This window comes from Pyrgilauda ruficollis, unplaced genomic scaffold (genome assembly GCF_017590135.1).
Source record: "Pyrgilauda ruficollis isolate IOZ18807 unplaced genomic scaffold, ASM1759013v1 scaffold138, whole genome shotgun sequence".
In the NCBI taxonomy this organism is placed as follows: domain Eukaryota; kingdom Metazoa; phylum Chordata; class Aves; order Passeriformes; family Passeridae; genus Pyrgilauda; species Pyrgilauda ruficollis.
The window spans coordinates 368,801-393,666 of NW_024512321.1; the positions used below are offsets into that span (position 1 = coordinate 368,801).

At 42.4% G+C, this 24,866-nt stretch overlaps 1 protein-coding gene across 1 annotated transcript in view; it reads right to left on the reverse strand.

The window, feature by feature from the left end:
- Nucleotides 1–24,866, reverse strand: part of TSNARE1 (t-SNARE domain containing 1) — a 452,796-nt gene that overhangs the window by 191,315 nt on the left and 236,615 nt on the right. The window contains exon 11 of the mRNA XM_041459558.1: nucleotides 19,113–19,280. Within this exon, the coding sequence (XP_041315492.1) occupies nucleotides 19,113–19,280 (168 nt within the window). The remainder of the gene's footprint in view (nucleotides 1–19,112; nucleotides 19,281–24,866) is intronic.

Consider the following 24,866-nt stretch of genomic DNA (forward strand, 5'->3'; position numbering starts at 1 on the left):
ACCTGCATTGCCCCTTCCCCAAGGAAATGCTAATTTAGGGGAATTTGGATTCAGCTCTCCAGTTTATTAGAAAGTTTTAGGCATTTATATTCAATCATGCTCAGCTTGTGCTCCCTGAGTTCAGATTAGCTTTCAATGGACTATTTTAATTTTGTTTTAATTTGCAAATGAGGCAGGTGAGAGTCTAGCCGTGAAGGGGGGATGGCTCAGCTCATTCCCAGCCACACACTGGTGTCTCTGGCTCAAAGGATGAAGCCCTGGAAAAGCTGGATGGATCTAGGGGGGTGGAGTGAGAACTGGAGGAACAGGGGAGCTGCTTTCAGACTGAACATACCTTGAAAAGGCTGCTGCTTACTGTTAACACTGCAGGTAATTCATTGCTTTTTCCATTCAAGGAATTTCAGTTTGGCAAAAGAAATAATTGTCCAGCACAGAGGACTTCAGACTGCACCTGTCATACCTCACATTATGATTTGTCATAAAGTATGATACAGAATCATAGAATCTTTAAGGCTGGAAAAAAGCAAAGACCATCAAGGTCAATCTTTGACCAAATACCACCATGTCCCCAAAACCATATCATGAAATGCCATGTCTGCTCATTTTTTGAACATTTCCAGGGATGGTGACTCCATCACTTCCCTAGAAAGCTTGTTTCAATGTCTGATCACTCTTTCATTGAAGATTTTTTTTTTTCCTAATATCCAACTTGAACTTCTCCTGGTGCAACTTGAGGCCACATATATATTTGAAATTTTGTTTTAATACTCAGTAATATCAAAATACTTTCATCAGGCCTTAATGAACCAATGCAGAAAAGTCACTGAAGTAGTTCAAACACTTCTTAAAGCAAGATGAAACAGCCATTTTTTGGGGGCTTTGGCTGGTGACAATAAGTTCTCACTGTTTGGACTCTTTGGAATAAATTCATGGGTTTTCTTCTCTTTCCAGTCCTTACCAACCACAACTGCAGTGTTTCTTTAGTTGGTAATATGAGGAGGCAATTTAGAACAGAAATGGAATAAAGTTTCAGTTACCATAACCAAACCCAAAAAACATAGAATCATAGAACATCCTGAGTTGGAAGGGACCAATGAGGACCATGAATCCAACTCCTGGCTCTGCACAGGACAGACCCAAGAGTCACACCATGTGCCTGACAACGTTGTCCAAAAGCTCCTTGATCCTTTAAATTTGGGCCACCATCATGTCCAGCCAGTCTCAGCTCAGCAGAAAGCTGAACTAACATCCCTTTGTGTATTTTGCCCATGAAAGACCCCAAGCCATCCCTGCAGAGTGGCTCCTGCCTTTGCAAAGTGTGAAATGTCAGGAACCAGCCCCCCCCTCCCCTCCCCCTCAGCATCATCACACCTACCCTGCCACATTTTGATTTATTGGGCTCTCAAAATGGTTTATTACAGGAGAGTGTTCCTGCCCTGATTCCCACCTTTACACTGCCACTGAACCCTTACCTCTGTCTGAAGCCTCTCTGAGTTTAGGTTTGTATCTCTTCATTGTGAGTTGTTTTTTTTTTTTCCTAAACAGAAAATAGATTGCCATAAATTTTGCCCTTTCAAGTGTTTAGTGACAGAGTGGAGTTGCCCTCAGTCACATCTGTTTATCCTGGTAAGCACATTTATAAAGTGATTTCCCATCCTCGTTATTCTGTCAATGGCATTTCACACTGCAGCTACTTTAATGCAGCATTTTATCACTTGTCCTGAGGGCTGCTGACAGCTGCCAATTTCAAGGCTTCATTCCAATCTTAATTTTCTTCTTTTCCTTTTCTTTGCCCTCACTCCCTTTCCCTATCTTCTCCTTTATTTCCAGAAGAAAGGGGAGTTAGATGAGTGCAACGAACGCTGAGGATTTCCTCTCCCCTTTAACACAGAGACATTATAATCCCATAATAATCCCATAATGTGAAGTGTGTTAGCAAGGAAAAGTTAAAATTCAGGAGAGTTCAGCTGCATTTCACTTGACTATTGGACTTTTCATCTTTTTTTCTGACAAATTCTCCATTAATGCTCCTGGGATAAAATTTCCCTGCTCCCTTGCTATACTGAAATTGGACTGTTCATCTCCCAGGGAAGGTACTTTGTGTTCTTGATTGCTGTGATCCTCCTGCCATCCAGAAATGCCTAAATCAAACCACAATAGGCTACAATCCAGATCAAAGCACAGAAGGAGATAAATTTTACCCAAGGAATGCTTTCCATACCTCCTTGAGACAGCTCCCTTCTTGCCACAACACTTGTATTTCATAAAACTGTAGATTCATTTATGATAAAAAAAAACAAAACTTTAAGACCATTGAGTCCAACCATTAACCCAGACTTCCAAGTCCACCACTAAATCCATGTCCCCAAGTGCCACATCAACACATTTTTTAACTTTAATTAAATTAACTTTTTTTTTTTTTTTTTAGCTCCAGGAATGGTGACACAACCTCTTCCCTGTTCCAGTTCTTGTCAACCCCTCTGTGAAGAGTTTTATTTCCTGATATCCGATCTAAACCTCTTTGGCACATCTTGAGGCCATCTCTTCTTGTTCATTTGTTCCTTTGGAGAAGAGACCGACCCCAACATCAGTCTATCCATGACCATCCAAGGAAAATTTTTAGGGTCTCAGTCTGAGTTTGCCCAATGGTAATTCCTAGTTTACTCAGTGCTCCAGCAAGGAGACTTTTACATAGCAAGAAAACTTCACAGGATTCTCTTCCAGTGCCCAGCCACTCTCTGGGGGAGGAACCTTTTGCTAATATCCAACAACCTAAACCTCCCTGACACAACTTCAGGCCATTCCCTCGGGTCCTGTCACTGTCACCAGAGCGGAGATCAGTGCCTGCCCCTCCTCTTCCCCTCACAAGGACATTGTCACTGCAGTGAGGTCTCCCCTCAGTCTCCTCCAGGCTGAACAGAACAAATGTCCTCAGCCTCTTCTTGTATGGCTTCACCTCTAGAGCCAAAATAATGTTTTGCCAGCACCAGAAATGTTGGCCTGGGTCAAGATACTGTCACTGGTTTGCAAGGTCATATCAAAGAGGGCCTTGAATCATTCTCCAAGACCAAAAGAAAAATTTCATCTTGACATGGGCCAACCATTCTCTTACTCAATTTTCACTTAGTTTTATGAAATAGTAAAACCAATTTTTTTCTTCTGATCTGCAATTAACATGTAATTCAATTACTGGGATTTTCTTCCACTGGAATCGATTTCTCATATTGTTGCTGGAATGTACAGTCACGTTGGTGAAAAAGGGCAATGTGCCAGAATATTACTTAGATAACCCAGGCTTGCTTAAATTGAAGGCTTTTCATCTGTTCAATTAAAAGTACACATCAAAATTAGGACATTGTTTTTCTCCAATTTCATTATCCAGACTGATGGCTTATAAATGCATTTATTCATGGGATCATCAGTCTGTGATTATCAAGAGAACTGAATCATAGAAAGGTTTGGGTTAGAAGTCACCCTAGAAACCATCTGGTTCTGCCATACACTGCAGAGGAAGCACAAAGCAAGTAGGTCAAGAATGGTCTCTGAAAAACAAATACTTGTTATTTCCTTGAATACTTCCAGGGGTGCCCCATCCCTGGAACTGTTCAAGCTCAGGTTGAAGAGGGCTCTAAGAAACCTGGTCCAGTGGGTGGCATTCTTCTGGGGGGCAGGGAGCTTGGAATTAGATGTTCTTTAAGGTTCCTTCCAACCCAAACTTTTCTATTATTCTCTGATTTTTATGATTCTGTAGATGTAAGTTCAAATTTAAAAAAAAATCAGGTGACAAAAATCTTAATTTAGACAAAAAAGGAGGAAGTGCTGTAAGACATTGGGGTGACAGAATCTGGGATGCATCACTGCTACTCAAAGAAAAAGAAAATAAATATTTTGTCCAAACAGTCTGGTGAAGAAGCAGGCTACAGGTATCACTGATTACGGATGTATGTTTGAGGTTTTGAGATAAACAACAGGAGAATCAATACAGTACATTAAGAGAAAGATGTTCATGGGCCAGCTCATGATAGAACATATGTCTAAAATCACAGTGGATGAACTGTGTTCTAAAAGTGTGTTTTCATAGATTATTTTAAGACCTTAAAGTCAAGCAGAGACATCTACACCCTGGGAACCTCTAGTTGTGAGAAAAGTACCTTGCTCTGGGTGACAAAAACTCCTAATGACCTGCAGAATCCCCCTAAATTGCTAACAGGAACATCTAATCCCTGTTTAGGAACAAGCCCTTTTGCAGATTGCCAGTTACAAACAACTGAGCTTTACAAAAAGTCCTGGCTGTTTGAATGATGAATAGAGTAATAAAACCTTACACATCGTGGTAAAATGGCTAAAACAGAAAAAAACAACAAAGCACATGCAAGGCTGGTCCTTGTAAGGAAAATCACAGCTCACTTAGCCCTCACAATTCTTTAAACAAGTCGATAACTCAGTGGAAATGAAAAAGAAAGTGTAAACCAGCTGCTTTTTTTTTTTCACATTGTAGAGGTCTGTGATGTTGTCACTCCTCAGGTGACTACAGAAGGTAACTACCATGGAGAGAAGTACAAAGCAATGTCAAATGCAAAAGCAGGTCAGGAGAAAGAAGAAAGGGGAAAAAAAAGAAGTAATAAAAACCAAACAAAAAACTAACCCAAAATTAAAAGTAGGTCAGTTTTCATCCTAACAAAAGGTTAACAGCTAGCTTCCTCTAGGCATTTTGCTGGATGCCACATTCTTAAATATATATATAAGTGATCCAGGAAGGTTAATCAGTGGTGGGGAGAGGAAAAAAAAATCCCAGAAAAGAAGACCAAAAACATCTCAATCTGTCATCATGATAATCCTGTAAATTCCATGTTAACATGAATGATCTATTCAGGTGCAGAAGACTGTAACTTTTTGGTGAACTCCCTTGGGGCAGATTTGGATACAGAATTATCAACAAACACAGGACCATGTGAACAATCTCATCTGGAGGCTGCACAGGTGAAGCAGACACAGTTATTCAGGGACACACGGGTTACAGGTAAAGCCAAAATCTCCAGGCAAGCCTTGAGACTGGAGGATGGAAAAACCTGCCAGGAAAAAATGGAACATGGAGCTGAGTCTGACTGCCTGGTGAGAAGCAGGGTGTCCCCAAAACCTAGGGAGGACCTGGCTAAACATCACCAGGTCTCAAAATACCCTAAGAGATGCCTGAATCCAACCAGACTGAATTTGGGCAGCTGAGTTTGTACCTTGTAGGATGTGCCAACTGGATTTTAACACCAGGCTGCATCCAGAGAAATGCCCAGTGTGCAGGGCATGGGAGGGCATTGTCTGGAATGGATGGAATAATGAACTGCATGGACTTGGTACACAAAAGATGCAGAAGACAACGCCTGGGGGGAATAACAGGGCAGAACCAGAGCAATTTCTGTAGTCTGGCTCATCCAGACTGGACAGGGCTGTTACAAACATCAGAAGATGCCAAGCACTTTCAATAATACAGCTGTGAATAATGTCCAACACTGATGAATGCAAGTGTGAGAGGGGGAAATGAAAATTCCCCCTGCAGCTCCTGAGACTCCACATTTGGCACACAAGTCCAGCAGAGAGGCTTGAGCAGCTTAAGGAAAACCACTGCTCGATGCATTGGTGCCTTCCAGGCACTAAATAACACAGGGCTGGCAGTCTGGCAGCACTTCCCAGCTCCAGCCTCACTCAGGAGGAGAGGATTAATTTATCCCTGTGCTAATGCAACATAGCCAGCGAGTGCCAGCACCTTGGTGGCTGAGGAACAATGTGGCTGAGGCAGGTGGCACTTCAGTGGCACTCCTGACCCCAGATTTCAGAGGAGAGGGTTCTGCCTCACCTCGTTTGGAGGTCACCAAGCATCACAGAGCCTTCAGTACCATCTGAGATGGCTGAGCCATCTGCTCAGCCACCCACTCGACCAAACAGAGAAAACCCACCTGGAAAACAAAAAGTGCTGGTTCCTCACAGCTCCTCCCAAGCTATTGTGGCAGCCTGTTTGATGGCACACAACAATAGGTGTTCTAACTCCATAGGAATTGGGAGAAAAAGAACAGCAAGAGGCATTTATGTAATAGTCTCTAACCCAAACCTCATTGTTCCCACACAGAGTGCTGCAAAACTAGTCAGTGTCAGGTTCAGGGGGCGTGGAGGGTGGAGAAGAAGAAAAGAGAGCTCAGATGGAGCTAGATTTGAAGCCTAGACTTTTCTCCGTGGTGTAAGAACTGCATGGGTTTGGTGGGGATGTCCTGGTGCCCTGGGGACACCAGAGCTGTAAGAACTGATATGGCACTGTCCCCAGTTAGGAGATGACATTGGAGATTTTCATCTTGCCCCTCAGCCTGCTCAAAACCTTCTCTGTCTTGCACAGATTCCAGCCCTAAAATCCCTCTGGACTGCCCTCTGCCTGCAGCAATGATGGTGATCCCATGAGATCTTCTCAGCTCTGGGAACACACAGCAGCAAGGAATCCTAAAAAATATTCCAGCTGACTGCTTCCCACCTCCCAGCAAAAGTCCAGGGTAAACAGGAAAGAACCACAGCACCCTGAGATTTAGGGGATAACATGATACCTTGAGGGAGGGACAAGGACAGAAAAACATTGAAAGATGATCTAGTGTGGCAAGATCTGTTTGAGTGTGGCTGTAAAATACCTTGTGCTCCTGCAAAAACACCCAGGGGAGAGGAAAGCTGTGCATGACAGAAATGCTGTTCATGCTTTTCTTTGGAGGAGTTTGGAAGTCATTCAAAAGGAGAGACCAGTTCATTGACAGCGTGGAAGTCAGTGGATCTATAACAATTTCCCATAGCTGGGGATCCACCCCATAAGCAAATTTATTCACTCACCAAATTCCTGAAGTTTATTTAGGGAATACTACCCGTATTTAAAATCTACTCTTTTATGAGAGACTCTCCTTGGGTCTCTGCTATGAAGTGACTCAGAACAAGCAATAATCTTCCTCCTGCCATCCAAATAAAAGGAAGGAAGTTCCTCTAAATCTTAATAGGCAAGCTGTAAAAAGTTGTGACATTCATCAGCACCTGGAGCTGAATGGGAAGACTCAGGACTAAAAGACACAGAGTCCTTAATCCTCAGATAGGGAGACAGGTGACTGGTGGAGAAATGCACAGCCAGTTCCCTGCTTGCATTTAAAGCTCTTTATTCCCTGGCTCAGCAATTCCGCTGCGGCATTTATTTTTAATGCTTTATTTTTGCAATTTGACTTTCTAATGGCAACACCTGAAGTCACCTTCCTTAACCCTTCTCAGTGATATAAATTGGAAAGAATATCAGGGGGAAACAACTGAGGGAACACGACTTAGCCCTGTCAGACTTCAGTAGGAGGTGACTCCCTCCTAAGCAACCAGCACCAGCGTGCAAAGGTGCAGGATTTCCTTTTATTTCCTCCAGATACACTCAGGATAGAAGGATCTAATCCCAAAAGTCCTTGCATCCCAGTGCTGAGACTTATATTTACAAGCATGAGCTGAAATCAGGGAGGCAGAGGAGTCATGGGCTTTGTTCTCAATTTCCTTCCGCCCACCCCTCCCATCCCCACTTTACATTTTTTGGATGCATTTAGCAAGGAAAAAGAGGATGGGGAGAAATACCTTGTGTGACAACTGAAATGCTCCAGAAAATTCATTTTAAAGGACTATTTTAAAGGATCATGCCAAATACAGGGGCTGGTGCTTACAGAGTGACTTTGGGTCCAGGCTGTTCACAGCACCCAGGAATCAAATCAAGCTGAAGGACTGAAGTTTGCAGAAATTTGCTGGATTTTTATAGACTCTGTCAAAACAAGACTAAATATGAAACTCTGCTGAATCACTGCTGACAAAGACATCCTTCATTTTGCCTCTTTACTGGTCTCTCACTCCCCACTGTCCCCACCCCACGCTAAAAATACAAATGAAAAAGAGTCACTTCTGCTCTCACCTGAATTTTGTTGAGAATTACACAAATCCCTGGAAACCACAAAAGGGAGGAATAGTTGTGTCTGTTTTGGGCAGTGGGGAGAGCACATGGGTTGCTTTGTGCAACCCCCTACAGCTGCAGTGATTCTGGGCAGGTGCTTTCTTGCCTGAGACTGAACCATCAAATTAATTCAATCCCCATTAAATTGAAGTTTTCTGAAGGCACTTTGGTTCACCTGTTTGGTACAGATGACAGAGCAGCTGAAAAGATTCCATTCTAAAGGGAAAATAAGGCCAAATGTTCAGACCAGGCCCACTTCTTAGGGCAGTCCACTGCCTCCCTGGACTCTGGGCTCAAGATGTGAAGAGAAAACTTTCTATCCTGCTACAACCCTCAGATTATTGTCCATTATTGATTTTTTTTCCCCTGCAAGGTAGCAATGAAGTTGCAATGAAAAGGACAATCAAGGGACTTCAAGGGCTTGGTATGACTGATTAAGGGATCAGGGGCACAAGCAGTGTTGTGCTCTATCCTCCCAGGAGGGTGCAGTGAGGTGGGGTTTGGTCTCTTCTCCCAGGTAACAAGCAATGGACAAGAGGAAATGGCCTCAAGTTGCACCAGGGAAGGTTTAGGCTGGATATCAAAAAAAAAAAAAAATTCCCAGAAGAGTTGTCAGGTCTTGGCACAGCTGCCCAGGACAGTGGTGGACACATCATCCCTGGGGGATTTAAAAGATGTTTAGATGTGGCACTTGGAGACATGGTGTAGTGGTGAGTTTGGCAGTCAGATCAATGGTTTGATTGATGATCTTAAAGCTCTTTTCCAACCTAAACAATTCTGTGATACTATAATTCCTCAGACTCATTGGATTTGTGACCAGTTCCTGAAATTGGTTAGGCAAAGAGAGAGTAGCTGCTACCTTCAAGCACCGGTCTTGCAGATGAAGTGAGGCTTTTCCTACATGAGGAACTAGCAGCCTTTTCAAAGAGCGTGTAAGAGCTCTCAGTGCTGTATGACATTCAAAGTTGCTCCTCCTCAACAGCAACAGATACCTGGGCTCTCACCACTTCCAGGAGAGAAAAGGGTCTGCCAAGGAACACGAGAGGGGGAAAATGAGCAAAGATTCCTTTTGCAACAAAGCATAGTTCAGAAAACCAGCACATGCTGATCGAAGTTTCCAGCACTCAGCTCTGAGCACTGAGTCCCTTGTGCACATCTGTCTCAGGGCCACAACACCCAGAAACTCATATTTAACCCCTTGCCACCACGTTGTCTGACACAACTGGCATTCACCTGTAGGCTTTCCCTCAGGTGTGTTTCATGTGTACAAGCATAGAGCAGGTCTTTCCCCCCTGCCCTCACTCCTGCACCCTCATGTTCAGACCTGAAGGTTTTTCAGAGGTTCTCTGTCTCTGACAGAGCAATCTGTGCTCTCAGAGAGGCTGCTGTTTGGCATCTCCTGATAAAGTCATGATATCATGGGTGAAACTTCATATCCCAGCATATCCCCTGTAGGGAAGATCTGCCTTCAGTTACAAATGAGGATCAGTGTTTTCCTTGAGCTTCATTCAAGCTGAGTGGATGACAGCGTGTTTTCTGAACAGGAGCACGTTCCTCCTGCCTCACAATTCAAACAGGGAGACAAATTAGAAGCTAAATATGCCAGATCTTGTATTTGGATCTCTCATCCCAGCACAGTCTGATGAGAATTGGGTATGGAAGTACAGAACAAGCAGCATTTTAATCCTGGCACTGGTTCTGACTCTTTCTCAGGTCTTAAGCAAAGCATTTACATTTCTATGGAGCTCCACTGACAGAGAAACAATCCACAATGTCTCAGTTTCTCCAGCTGTGAATAGGAGCATGGTGAGAAATCCGTGGCAGCTTTTATCCCTCGTGGGAGAACTGACAAGGAAAGATGAAACTCAGGAACATTTGTACCAAAAATCACCAGCTCAAAAGGCAGATTTAAAAATAAGCAGATGTTTGTTAGCGTAGGTACAGCAGAGAATCATGGAATAATTTTGGTTGTAAAAAACCTTAAAGTTCATCTTGTTTCAAACCCCTGCCATGGGCAGGGACACCTTCCACTATCCCAGGTTGCTCCAAGTCCCATCCAACCTGGCCTTGGACACTCCCAGGGATGGGGCAGCCACAGCTTCTCTGGGAACACTGTGCCAGGGCCCCCCCACCCTCACAGGGAAGGGATTTTTCCTAATATCTGATCTAAACCTGCTCTCTTTCAGTTTAAAGCCATAGAACAGTTTAAATCCTGTAAAAAAGGAAGTCTTAGACATTCACAGGAACACTTTGAGTGACCCAGAAGAATCCTTTGAGTCCTGACAACTTAGTAGAAGATGTTAAGAATAAAATTACAAAAAAAAAAAAAAAATCTGGACATGTGTTGATCTTGGATCTAAAATCCTTCTACCACACATCCTTCAACAGCAATCCCTTAGCCTTAAATTAGATGATATTTCAACTTTTTTCTTTATATCAATGAGAGTCCACATTTTTAAAAAATGAAGATTTTGATGCCAACATGAGCAAACCACATCTGCCCTCCAGTTATTGCTGGACAAGACAAATATGAATTTTTCTGAAATGTGACTCTGGTTGTATCTCTGCATCAAAATCACAGAATGGTTTGGGTTGGAAAGGACCTTAAAGACCATCTTGTTCCAGCCTCCTCCCATGGGCAGGGACATCTTCCACCATCCCAGGCTGCTCCAAGCCCTGTCCAACCTGGCCTTGGACACTTCCAGGGATGGGCAGCTACAGCTTCTCTGGGAAATCTTATTGGGCACAGGGTCACCTCAGAGGACTTCTCTTCCAGGGACACCCACCATTCTGATAGGTAAAATATCCTAACTATTTGCCAAAATAAATGGCAAATGTGGTATGAACAGAGGAGCAAAGAATGAACTCCTGCTTGTGGTGACAATGGATGGAAGAGGAGGGAGAATGAGGCTGACTCAGGAGCTCACACGGGCAGGGAAATAGAGATTTTGTCTTTAGATTGAAGCAAGATTAACACGTGAACTTTTGGTAGCCCTCAGTGGTGCAGTCAAAGGAGGTGGAAAGATAATGGGATCATGAGATCACAGGATAATTCAGGTTTGAAAAGGCCACAGGAGAGCTCAAGTCCACCCTCTCACTCACAGCAGGACCAACTCTGAGGTCAGATCAGGTTGCTCAGGGGTGTAGCTGAAAATTTGCACTGAAGGAAATATATTACAACACTAAAATTTGCAATTCTCCATGGCTCCTCGGTGAGTCTAATAGTCTTTCTGCCTCAAGTGAGTTGTCTGAGAGCCTCAATACAGATGGGAAGAGGTGACTTCAGTGCAGAGAAGGAAATGACAAGCAGAGGAGACACTCTGGCTAGATAAATGGTGAACAGGGTGGTGGGGATAGACAGTTCTGTAACAACATCTTTCATAAAGAAGCAATTAAAACTATTAAAGAACACCTGAATTAAATGAGCCTGCACAGTGCAGAGGGCATAAACGAATACTGTCTTTGTCATCAGCCTCTAAAATTTGACATTCATTGTTAACAATGTTAAGAATGTGATTTTCAGTCTAATTTCTGTGAAGATGTGGGAGAATATTCCTGTCAAGGATAACTTATAAAGGACCAGGCACCTTGTGGTAAATAGGAGGGAATGGGAACAGGTCTTGCTGTGAAATGTGGATTTCATTGTCCTTCTCAGTCATCTCTTCCCTTGTTTCCTCTGTGGGGTCTTTTCAATACCCTTGATTCACTTCCCTCTCTGCTGAGCTCTAATGAGGGAGGGCTGACTCACTCTCCAGTGGATTCTTGAGATGCTTCAGGGCTTTGCCAACAGGAACTTTTATATTTCCATGACTTAAGACTCACCTGCTGTTATTCCCGCCCCCCAGTCTTGACTGGGGAAAATCCTGATTTCCCTACCCAAAATAATTAAGAAAGAAAGCACAGCACTCAAGTCAGGAAGGTAAGAAGCCAGACCTGCTGGGACAGCTCTTTTGAGCACTGCTAGAGGATCTCAGCTGATTGATGGGCTATTGATGTCCATTGTTATTAATTAGCATCAGAGAACTAGAGAGTGAGCCACTCTAACCTGATAGGTGAGAGGGTAATTCCCCTTTGAGGCAGCAAACCAGAGCCACAAAAATTGCTGGCAAAAAATGAGGCATTTGATGTTTGTACTGTCTGTGCTAACAGAAATAGGGGCAAGATATTGCCTTTGTTGAGACAGCCATCATTTGGTGGCAAAAACTTAGGCAAAATGCAGTAAATGGAGGAGGAAAGTAACACATTCTTTTCACCAAAGAAATGTTAACGCTTAGGCAGGAGGATTTGCAGAAGAAAAACAGTATTTCACCACCAGCACTGGAGATCTCTCTCTTTCCAGCTCTCTGCCTTATCAATGCACATTGACAGGTCAAACACGAGATTTTAACTCAGCTCAGTTTCTGTGGATATAAATATGCAGATGTGTCTTCCTAAAATTCAGATTGTTAGCAAATTATGTGTGTCTCAGCACTATTTTCTCCTTCTGCAGAGGAAATACTTCACTTTTAGTAGGTTCTAAAGTCCATCCCTATTCAGCAAAGCTTTTAAGACACACATAAGGGATTTGCTGAATCCAGGTTTTCATTACTGCCTTCTTCATGCAAGCTCACTGAAGGAATAGGGCATGAAGGAAAGGGTTTAGGGCAAGACTCCCTGACACTAACAGGCTTTGGATAAGGCACTGGGAATGTAAGTGAGGAAAGGAAAATTATCTCTAGCACACAGTGGAAACCTCTCCAATTTAGTTAAAAACACTTCACTACACACAGTTTAGTCATGAGGTTACACCTGAGACATGAGAAATTGCCTAGGGCTAAAAAAGATTTGTGATATATTCCTGAAACCTGGCTGTCTTGCAAAAGGATATCTAAGGCTGTACACGTATTCCTGATGAAACACTGATTGCAAAAATATACAAGCTCTAATCATTTCCATGAGTAGAGGAAGAAATACAGTTTTAGCTAGGCAAGAAGAAAAAGTTTAGACTTTTGCATGCAGTCATAGCAAAAGTGATGTGTGAGCAGAAAGGAGATGATGAGAGAATCTTCACAATGTGTTTCCCAGTGGTATTTCATCTCTTGCCTCTCTTGGACATACTGGGATTACGGAATAGGTGGATGTGTATTGATATATTTATAACAGTAGCACTTAATAAAGAGTGGGGAAAATGGAAAGAGAAGGAAATACAGCATGTGATGTGTTTGCTGTTTTAGTGAAAGAATCTGAGGGAGCAGTGTGGAGCTGTGTCAGGGGAGGTTTACGTTGGGTATTAGCAGAAAGGTTCTTCCCCCAGAGGGTGGTTGGGCACTGGAACAGCTCCACAGAGCAGTGGTCACAGCACCAGCCTGAAAGAGTTCAAAAAAACCCCACTTTTTTTTTTGGGAAAAGCTCTCAGGGACATTCTTGAGGTGTCCTGTGCAGGGCCAGGAGCTGGACTATGTGAACCTTGTGGGTCCCTTCCAGCTCAGGATATTCTGTGAGCCTCACAGAATCCCTGAATCTAAAATGAACAAAACTTTTCAGATCTGCCTGGCATGACATTGGCAGTTTGAAAGCAACAAGATAAAGATGTGCAGATTGAGTGGTTTTGACATGAAGGGAAGTCTCTTATAGCAATTCAGGAGTGTTGGAGGCCAGAGGGGCACAGAGAGGGAGGCATAGTCAAATCAATATTCAATGGAAATGGCCACTGTAGGATTCCACTGGGATAGGCTGCTCTTTGTTCTCCAGACTTGCTAAGGCTTCTCCACATTTGCAAAGAGGCCAGCTGCTATTTTCACTACACCTCATTTCCCCTTCAGGCTTGCACAGTTTCACACAAAATTCATCTTTAATTCACCTTGCTCTTCCTCTTCCCTAAATGCCAGTGAGGACTAGAGGAAATTTTTGTGATCAACTCATAAATCAATGGGGCTACAGACATGCAATGACATTGGAAATGCCTGTTCTCAGGCACTGAAACTGCACTTCATTGCATGCACATCATTAAATCCCCCTACCCTGAACAGTGTGGCTACACCAAAACTGCCTCTAGAAAACATTAGCTCTCAAACTGTGTCAATAACTGGGTAAGCACTGCCTAATCTGGGTCAAAAGTCTGTCAGGATCTGCTTAATAACTAAAAAGTGTAATGAACACATTCTAGTGTTGTTGCTGAGTTTAATTTACTAGTGCAGAAATTATCTAGAAATTTTCCATCAGGACTTGTAATCTCTGAATTGGATCCACGGGGCTTTTTACACATTTCTTCTGTTCAGCTCTGGTACAACACCAAAAGCCTATCTACAGTCTGCTGCTGCAGGAGCAAAGAACTAACAAATGGGAAATAATTGAGAAGAGAGCGCTGAAGTGACTGAAAAGCCAGGGAGACCAACTTGTGAAGAAGAGGATAACTGCTAGCATTTGAAGAGTTTAAAAGCCAAAGGGGAAGAAGAATTATTTGCAGGGTCCAGCAGAGTTTCACTAGGTGTAAAAAGCCGGGAATGAGAAAGGGATCTTTAGCAAGAACAGAGGGAAGCATTTCATCAACACTGAAGCCTGCTGGACCATGAAATAGTCTCCCAAAATAAATGGTAGCAGTCCTGAAGCTCCGGTCATTTTAAATTAGACTGGGCAGCATACTGGAGCTGGTTCTTTAGGGAACAACTCAATACCAGTCCCAGGGATGGCCATGTCAACCTGGCAGGCAGCTCTGCAGCTCAGGATAATTAGGGTCCCCAATTCTGTCATGAGGAGAGCTTGACACTCACACGGCGCCAGATCGTTCACGGATGGTGCTTGTCATGATCTTGTGCTATTTATACATTACTCTGAGTCAAAAAAGCCTCTGTGAAGAGACAGGCAGAGCCCTCATAAGTCAAAGACCTGGACTATTGAGGCTGATGAGAGGTATAAAATAGCTTGCAGTAAACCCTCTAAACTGCATCCATCGGTGAGAGATTTTACCGAAAACAGCCCTCAGCAAGAAATGATACGTAGTAATGAGGGAGCAAGGAACATGTTTGAACTAACAAACACGCTCTGCCAGACTCTGTAGGGCTTTCTTTTGTTTTATTTTTATTGTGCTTCATTTTCTGTCTGCCTACAAAGGCTTGAGTGACAGGCGTGGAGGCTGGCATCTATCACTTGTCTTCAAAACAGATAGGGAATAAACATCAACATTTCCCAACAACGACCCAGAGGGAACAACCTCTCCTAAAAAATAAAAGCATTTGCCTCACACCTGTTGCCACAACCTATCCATCTCTCCTTCTTTTTTGCCAAGGGATGCATCAACTGAAATGCAGTTCCTGGGATGTGTTTTGCTTTCCTCAGGATATCATGGAATCACAGAGTTGTTTGGGTTGGAAGGGACTTTAAAGATCATCTTGTTCCAACCCCTGTGCCATGGGAAGGGAGACCTCCCACCCTCCAAGGTAAGAGAATGCCCACTCTGTGGAAGCAGAGCATGGGGATGGGAAACTGCTGTGAGAGAGGAAAAGGGTTGGTGGACCACCTTGGGGGAGGTTTTCCTCATTTTCCTTTCTCATCACCCCTGGGGAAGCTGTCTGCATGTGGAGGATCACAGGAGGCTTTCTGAATCAATACAGCATTTAGAATCTTTTTTTTATAGGACTTTCCAGTCATCAGCTGAAATTCTGTGATGTTCCCCATTCAGTGCTTATCCATTTCTTCTCAAACTTTTATCTCCTCCCATTTTTCAGATGACCACAGGTGCAAATGGAAGGTATGGGATGGTAAATTATATATATATATATGTATATTTGCTATGACAGAGCTTGTGCCAGCACTGAGCACTGACAATGCACATTACAGTTCAGCTCATGTATTTCTGATGGCACATTTTACAGTGCTATATATAAAGCTGTTATGGCATCTATTATTCACTGCCAATACAGTTCAAGTTAAAATAGGTTTTATATAACAGTTCAAAGCAATATTTTAAGAAATAACACTTGTGTCAAGGCTGCTGTGTCCTACCAGATTCTGACATTTCCAAGCAATAAAGATCTTTATCCAAAATGTAAGGTTTTGGCGAGACATCTCCGCAGACGTCTCTGGTTTTAATCTGCAAGCAATAGCAAAAGGAGCACATTTAAATAAAATGAACAGCCAGGTGAACTTTTGACTTGGCTGTTATCTGTCTAGGTGGAAACTGTGAACTGAAAAGTGCCTCGAGGGATGTTCCTGACAGAGAACAATGTCCCATTCACCCAAACCTCTGAAGAGATTTTGGAGACATGGAAAACACACAAGTGGGAAGAAGTCATTGGAACATTAAGAAAATGTCTGTTATAGGCACAATTTTATATCTGTCTTTCAGGACACAAGGTGAAAAGAGCACTTATTTCCTTATTTCTTCAGCAATGAAGAAGGTTTTTCCTGCAAAAACGGCAAATTCAGTGTCTCTTAAAAAAGAAGTCCCATGACTGGTACCAGCACCATGAGCTTCTTTAAAGTTGTGTGTAATCAGAAGATGTGATGTTTTTTCAGTGTCTCCTGTGCTGCTCAAAATCTGCATGTTTCTGGTGCTGGATATGCAGCAACATGGAAATCCCAGTGAGACCAATCTACTTGCACAAAACAAGTTCTGCACAGCTCTGTTCTTCATTCTGGTCCCCAAAGAACAAAGGACAACAAATGCTATACATCAAATTGGCAATAAATTTGGTTTATTAGTTATGTTTGACAGCTAGAATAATGTGTCATTTTAACCTTCTTGGCTACTCACTGGTTGTGAAAATATACTGGAAAAAATTTGTTGTGGTGGCTGTGAGCTCAAGGAATCCTCTGTGTACCCACAATTTCTACTGAAAACAGGGAAGTTTTAATGTGCAAGATGAGTTCTTTCACAAGAAATATGCTCATGTAGATCAACAAACAGAAAAACAAAACACAGTGAAAATTATTTAAAAGCACCATCTGCTTATTCAAATACAGCTGGGGAAAGGAACAATGCTGTCCAAAAAAACTCATTTTCATTATATTTCTTTCAAAAGAGATGTTAAACAAAATGCCATCGGTCCTAAATATTTTCCCCCTGAGGAGAAATGTTTAAACTACATTTGAAATAATTTTTGTGGAATGCGGCCCTCGTTAGAGGATGAACAGGGATCTTTGAGAGTAAAGGAAAATGGATAGAGGAGATGGACTAAAAATGGGTAATTCTCAGGAAGCAAAAGCCTAAACATCATTAACTGCTCAAGCTGACTAAATAATTAATTGCATAAACTAAGCTATTCAGAGGTAAATTCATATTAGGCAGAAAGGTATCCAGGATCAAATCCATATATTGAATATATTGAATCAATACATGAATGTTGATTTTTTTCTTTAAATGTTATTTAGGATTGTGATTGGGTTCACTTCACCCCCCTCAGCTACCCCACCATGGCCACGTGGCCCTGTGCAGCTTGGTGCAGTGGCTTCAGATTTTGGCACAGAAATGGGATTTAACCAGCAAAATAAATAAAGATATCTCCAAGGAGACACAGGAGACACAACTGCACTTCTTGACTTTTCGATGCTGGTGGGCTTGAGGCAGTTTTTGGGGTTGCCATTTCCCACTGCCTAATGGGCAACTACTAAATGTTTGGTTTTTTTTTTTTTTTTTTTCTTTTCTGGGGAGGACAGGGGCAATGTAAAGACAAACTAAAAAAGGCTCAGACTATGTTTCAAACAAAAGGGATCACAAAATCACAGAACAACAGAATGGCTGAGGCGCCACAGTGGGGTCATCTGGTCCAACATCCCTGCTCAAGCAGGGTCATCTCAGACAACACAGCACAAAATTCTACTCAGACTGTTCTCACACATCTCCATTGAGCTGGTGATGCTGCTCACAAGATCATTTCAGAAATACATTTACTACCATCCCTCCTGAACATCAAAGTGCAGGAACACCCAAAACATGCATTTTCTTTGCAACAAAGTTCCCTACAGTTTGTTCTGCTGGATGCACTGAGATCCCTTGAAGTGCAAAATGACAATTCACAGCCAAAGATACTCAGCGTGAGAATACTTTTTGACAGTTTCACCCCTAGTAATGGACACAAGTCCACAAAGCTCATTCATCTCTGCTCAGTGAACCACAACAGAAATTAAACAAACACTGACCTGGACCTGCTCCTGTAAAACTGTCAAAATTTCTAATTTGGAGAGTTGAGTCATATGTGGCCATCACTGTTTGCAAACAGAGGTCCCAACCTCAAAGCACCAGTCCCCAGCAGGAACTTTTGTCCCCTTTTTGCACTGTTAACTCAATCACAATTCCTGCTGTACTGCAACCCAAAATCTATCCTGATAAAATTAGCCCAATCTAATTAAAGGACAAAGTATAGCCCTTAATTAAATGTTCTGATTATTCTGAAGCCCTCTTTTTTTTGGTTCATCTTGAGTTTAGGTTTGTAAAAGCATACAAATTAGGAAGGTTTAACATGTTCTTGTTTTACCCATTTATCGCTTAAATTTAACTAACAAGAGTTTCCCAAAAGCGTAAAAAGGGAGGTATAAAAAGAAAAATGTGGGATGTTTAACTTATTCAGGCCTCTTTTTGTTCCTTTTATTGCATATTTTTATAGCACTTTCAAAAAAATAAAAGAAAAAGGGGGGAGGGAATAAAAATAGTATGTCCTGTTTTAACTACGTCAAGAATGTCCAAATACTTTGACACAGCAAAATACTGAATAATTTGAAAAGGTTAACAAGTTATTTCCTTTTGTCTAGCAATTATTCTCTCTAATGGTAAAGCTGAGTGTTTTTTGCCTGTGACAAATTCCAATTTCAAGTTTGTGTGCACTGAAGAAGTTGTTTTGCTGCAGAGCCCAGCTCAATTAAGAAACCTCACCACAGACTCTGCTATGGAACAGTCATTGGGAAGAAACCAGCCATCAGCCCATGAACATTAATTAACTCTTGTCATTTTCATTACAAATCACACAGATTTCCAACTTTCCCTTCTATCACTGATTCCCATGTTTAGAAATTCTTCATAATCTCCCCCGCTTTTAGCGACACCGTACTGGCAGCGACGTAAATCAGGATTTCCTTCACGTTGAGCAAGGCACAATGCAAGGATTCTGCACTTCCAGCTCACAAAACCTGGTGGTGGGAGGAGGTTACTGACCTCAATCTGCTGGATGGCCTCTTCCCGCTGGCGGATGGCTTCCAAATCCTCCTCCGTGATTTCCGAGAGCAAGGCTTGGTCCTGGCCCTGGTTCTGCCACGCGCCATCGCCTCCATTAAAGATCTTCTCATCATCAGGCAGGTCAGAGAAGGGGGCCTTAGGGCTCTGCTGAGATGGGAGAATGGAAAGAAAGGAAAGGAAGTGTAAATGTTTTCCAGTTTTACACAGCTTTAGAGTGGGGAAAGGAAATATTGATATAAGAGATGGCGTAAACAGTGGCGGAAAGGTGAAGAGGAGAAAAGTGAATTACATGAGAGGAAACATTTCAAGTCTCAAAGGAAATGTCAGGACTTGAAGTCAGATCTGAGCTACTTTTGGGCCACAGTAACCAAATTCAATTTTCCACAGTTCTGACAGAAGAAAACACTGATGAAAAAATAACACATTTACCTTGTTTAATTTCCCTGGAAATTCCTCCTGAATTAGAAACTTTCTCAGGCACAGAGAAATCCTAATCATTTGAACTGAAGACTTTATGATCTAACTTGCAACATTCAAAATACAAAGGCTCCAGTCTTCTCCATTTATGAGATAAATGGCAAAGCTTAAAAAGGGGGAAATCACTGCAGCGATGTGAGCGCAGAATGATCAGCTTGAGCAGCTCGCAGATTTGTGGTGTTCACTCTGTGGAGTTTACGTGGTTTTTCTGACACACCTGATCACAGTCATAGAATCACACAATGGTTGGGGCTGAAAGGACCTTAAAGATCATCTCAACCTGGCCTGGAATACGTCCAGGGCTGGGGCAGCCACAGCTTCTCTGGGCACCTCGTTCCAGTGCCTCGCCACCCTCTGAGGAAATAAATTCTTCATTATATGTAACATAAATATCTCCTCTCTCAGTTTAAAATCATCCACCCATGTCCTATCTGCCTGTTTAATGGGCTTCTCACCTAACTTGTTTTATAAGCCCCAAGATACCATTTTCTTCTATTTTGGGAACTGCACTTATATTCAGGTCCAGATTTTAAAACCTTGTTCAAGAACTGGTTGGATCTAAACAAAAAGTAGGGGCAGAGGTTTAACAAAGTCTTTTCCATCCACCCTTTGGATTCTGAGCCTGTGTCACATTCAGTCCTGGCTGGACTTGGAGAATGAACTGACTCAAGGTTGGTTTGTAGACTGAGATCAAGTTCTAAACTAAGAGGTGCTGTTGAAGGCTCCAACCTTACAACTGCATGAGGATTCCTCTTCAAACAATGTTCATGGTCCTCTAACTTGGCCTTGAGCTGAGCTTTGACTCCTAACCAAAAGTTACAATAAAAAAGAGCAAACCAAGTGCTTCTGATGCTCTGAAGTTGAAAGAAGAAATGGCTGTGGCCACAGCACATCCTTGATCTGAACATCCCCAAAGCCTCCGAAAGCTACAGGAGAAAACAAGTACTCAAGGGGATGTTCAGTTCTCTGGGTTTATCTGAAGCACAAACGCTGGGAGTGATGCCCAAAAAATAAAAGCCTTTGCTGTCTTACTGTGGCTTACTTCTTCAAAAGTATTAATTCCTCTGAATTCCGACAGAGTGAACAGGAAGTGAGGCCACATGGCATTTAGACGTAAAGGTACAGGACTGGAGAACTGGAAGGACTGGGAGGACTTGAGTCTGAAAATTTATTTAACTCTCTATCTCTGCTTTAGCTCCCTAAAAAGTGTGCAATTCCTGCATTTAGAAACAAAAGAATTTTTGCATTTGCCTACACTTAGACTTTGTCTTATGAAATTAATTCATTATTATTATCACCATACCTTGTTGGAGACAAGGAAAATCACACAACGTGGTGAAGGAATTGGGGTGATGGAAGAAGTAGAAGGAAATAGGAAAATCAGCATCAAACAGTCAAGTATCTTTCAAAATATGAGCAGAAGATGAAAATCTTTGACATTAATGTCTTACATTGTTTCACCTTCTGCTTTACAGTGATCTAATGAGAAAGGGTGTGTTACAGGAAGAAAATAATCATTTAAAATTAGGTTAAAGATTAATTTAAACTTTATAAGACATATTTTAATAGGATTAAGATGCTCTGGGGGTGTTTTATTCACTAATTATTATGTGCCTTGGACACTAACTTTCCTGGTACAGTGTTTCAGTGCCAAAAGAGTGTATTAATGGACTCTGGAAAAAACCCTTGGGGTATTCTAATGCTTCATTTAGTGACAGAGATGTCCTCTCATCTTCAACAGTGGGCTCAGACAAGCAGAGGCAAACTGCACATGGCCAAGTGGGCTGGAAGATCCTAAGAATCTGCCTTGTGGAAACACAGGAGAAGTGCTCTGATGAAATTTGCGTGCTCTGGTGGCAGCAAGAACGCTGCACCAAGGACCTCAATGCCCACGAATGGACACTCAAAGCCGTGCTTGTCCTATGCAGGTCTGAATTTCAGGGGAAGATGACAAATTTGCAAGTGCTCAAATGTTTCCTGTTCTGATGTGGGAGCACAGGGACAACAGCAGAGGCAGCAGCCAGCTCTTCAGATTAGGTTAGCCCATGGAATAGCACAGCCGTACCACAAATATGCTTTATCTTGGCCTGTGTCAACTTTATTTGTCATCCTCACTTGCTGGGCCTGGTATCTGTAAATAACACATCCCCCCTGCAAATTACTCAGGAAACACAATGTAAGGGCTGCTGCTCAGTCATCTTTTAGAAGAAAACCAGCTACCCCTGTGTTTAAATCGGTAAAGGTCTAGACACAGATCTTTTTCTCTAAACAAAGTAGTGACCTAAGTTAATTTCAGAGCTGCTGAAGGCAATTACATGTGTTTGCATCCTTAACATCTTCCGAAAAAATCCAACCACAGCCGCTGAATGAGTAAATCAGTAAAACAACAGGATGCAGAGGGACTGGTATTTCCTTCCAGACATAAAAATGGCTCCATAATAATGTTAAATGCAGACACCATGACCTGCTATCAGGGTCTGTATGCTGTCTAACAAATAGAAGTGATTTTTTTTTTTGTGCTGTCCATGGTACTGAGCCCTTCATTTCTCTGATAAAGCAAAAAAATCTTAAATCTGAAACTCTGAAGAAATCTAATCACTTCTAATGCCTCTGATTGAAAGCTGCACATAGCTGGGCTTATCAGTGCTCTTCATTCCCTTCTGAGTTATGTTCATTGCCATGACTGACAAAACATTTTATTTATAGCAAGAAAAGATCAGATGGAGGGCACTCGCTGAGCCTCCACAGATAAAGTTCCCTTTGACACTGCACTAGAAGGGGCCATAACTCCCTGTACAGGCATTTCCACAATAAATTTGATTTAGTGACAAATTTTATGCCCTGTGAATCTCTGTGTAATTTTCTGTTGGATTTCCTTTCATAAATTGTTAATTGGATGTGTTTGAAGTTGTTCTTTTGTTGAAATTTGCCTCTGGCAGATTTTTGTCAAGATGTATCTATAAACTGAACTCTGCCAATGGGAAAAAAAAATATAGCAGAGGAAAAAGTTGAGTATATCTGATATGCTCAGTAGTCCTTTTAACATGAAATCCTTAGGACTGAGGGTCATACCATGCTGTTGTTCATCATATCTGAAAAATTATGCCCAGGCACAACATTTTTCTTGTTGGATAAAATCTTTTCACCAGGATAAAATCGTTGCTGCTTACAACTACATTTTTTTATCAGATTTATTCTGCCAATGGGGAGATGCTATATGCAGCTGCTGATAGGGGAAAAAAAATAAAAAAGGTTTTATCTGGATGGTGACAGCTTCTGTCAGTGCCTGTACTTTATCAGCAGTAAAATCTTTGCCTCAGAAGTTGCATGTCTGGGACCCCTCTGAAAATAACCCCCTCCCAACCTTGGTCCTGCCTCACTCCCCATTTGTCTATCAGAAGGGACAGAATACAACAAACTTGACAACTCTTGTCACACAAAATCACCAAGCAAGGCATTGAAATGACCTCTCTCCTGGCTCCCATATGGTCTTTATTCCACGGAGAAGCAGAAATCTGATGGGAACTCCAGCTAACATGACACCAGCCAGCCCTCACAATCCATCTGCAGAGAGCTGGGAGTCTCCTGTAGCAGTGAGAGTGTCCTGGCACCTCCTGCAGCTCTTTTTTACATCAGGAACTTCAATGATGACATTCCTGATTGCCAGTTACAAGAACTGTTCCCTTACCATAAATTCAGGGCATTAAATACTGACTGGAGTCAGATGAGAAGTGTCTTGAAGTGACAGAGAAATGTTTAGTGATTTCAAAGGAAAATTTCCTCTCCAATCCTCCCAAAAACCTGAAGATGTAGAAAAAAATTATACAACATAGGACAAAAATTATACAACTCCCTCCAGGGAGTTAGTCCTTTCAGGTTAGTACAAGATGGATAAAAAAGGTGAGAAATAAGATGGGCCTCTCACAGTCTTGTCAAAAGTAACTGTTAGAGTTCATGTAAATAACCAAGATTTATTTAAGCTGGATTTACAGACTGCCCACCAGGTAAGTGACACCACAGGGACAGGAGAATGAAGGGCTGAGGAAGACACTCACAAATTCTACTTTCTGCCTCAGCATGAAGACAGTTGAGAAGGGAACATGATTAAGCCTGGAATGAGACAATATAAACCCATTTCTACGCCACCTCCTTCCACTCCAAACTCCACCAGGCTTGTGTCCTGGGGAGGAGGGTTTAACTTCTGTGTGTGAAAGCCTGGGAAGATGATACAAACACAATATCTTGGGATGGATGTGGCAGAGCTGTCAGAGTGGGGAAGGAGAGCAAGAGGCTGGAAAGCAGCCCTTGGAAAGGGATTTGGGGGTCCTGGTTGACAGCAAGTTCAGTTTGAGCCAGCAGTCCCTCACCTGGACTGAAAAACTAGTTCTGGAGAATAAGAAGGAGCACAAGTTCCTTTTTCTCTGACCACTGTTCCATTCACATGCACTTTTCAGGCATCTGGAGCACGGAGGGGCTGTAAGGCCCTGGAGATGCCTTTGATATGCACAGCACCATTCACAAATTCCTCCTTATCTCCCAGTTTATAGGAGCACAGGTAAAAGCAGTCTCACTTGTCTGAGCTAATTTTGTGCTACAGACTGCAGGCAGCTCCAAGGAAGGAAATCTTCTGGAACCATGAAAAAAGAGCATTTCAGAGCTTTTATATGACTCAGGGAGTAAACCAAGGAAGGTTTCTCTATCTTCCCTGATCTCCAGAAGCCTCCTGCACCTCTAGCAGGGATATGGCCAGCTCCAGCAGCAACCACTACACCTCCCACAGCCCCTGCAAACTCTCACATCTCCTTGGGTAACGTTTGGCTCTGGCTTTCAAACCAAATGCAAATGCAGAGATGTTTATCTCTTGCTTTATAGTACATATAGACACATAAACAGCCTTTATGAGGATCTCCTATTCTCAGCAGCATCCAGGCTCAGAGATTCACATTTTATTGCGTGTAGAATAATGAGGCTGGAGTGTCTGCATTAGAGATCAATAAAACACCGTGCAGGGAGGGCCACAGTGCAGAGCACTGCTGGAGTTACGCTGCCTGACACATTTTTAATGGCAGGTTGGCACTGCAAAGCTTCCTGGGACAAAAATGACACAGAGCATCCAGTTTGGCCCGACTATCCCCAAAATACAGCCAGGTTAAGGCTGGCAGATAAATTGGATTAGCTGATGTCTCTCAAACCATCCTTCCAAAACAACTAACCTTGCAGGCTCAATGAAATTTAGAGCTGTGCCATGCCAAGCAA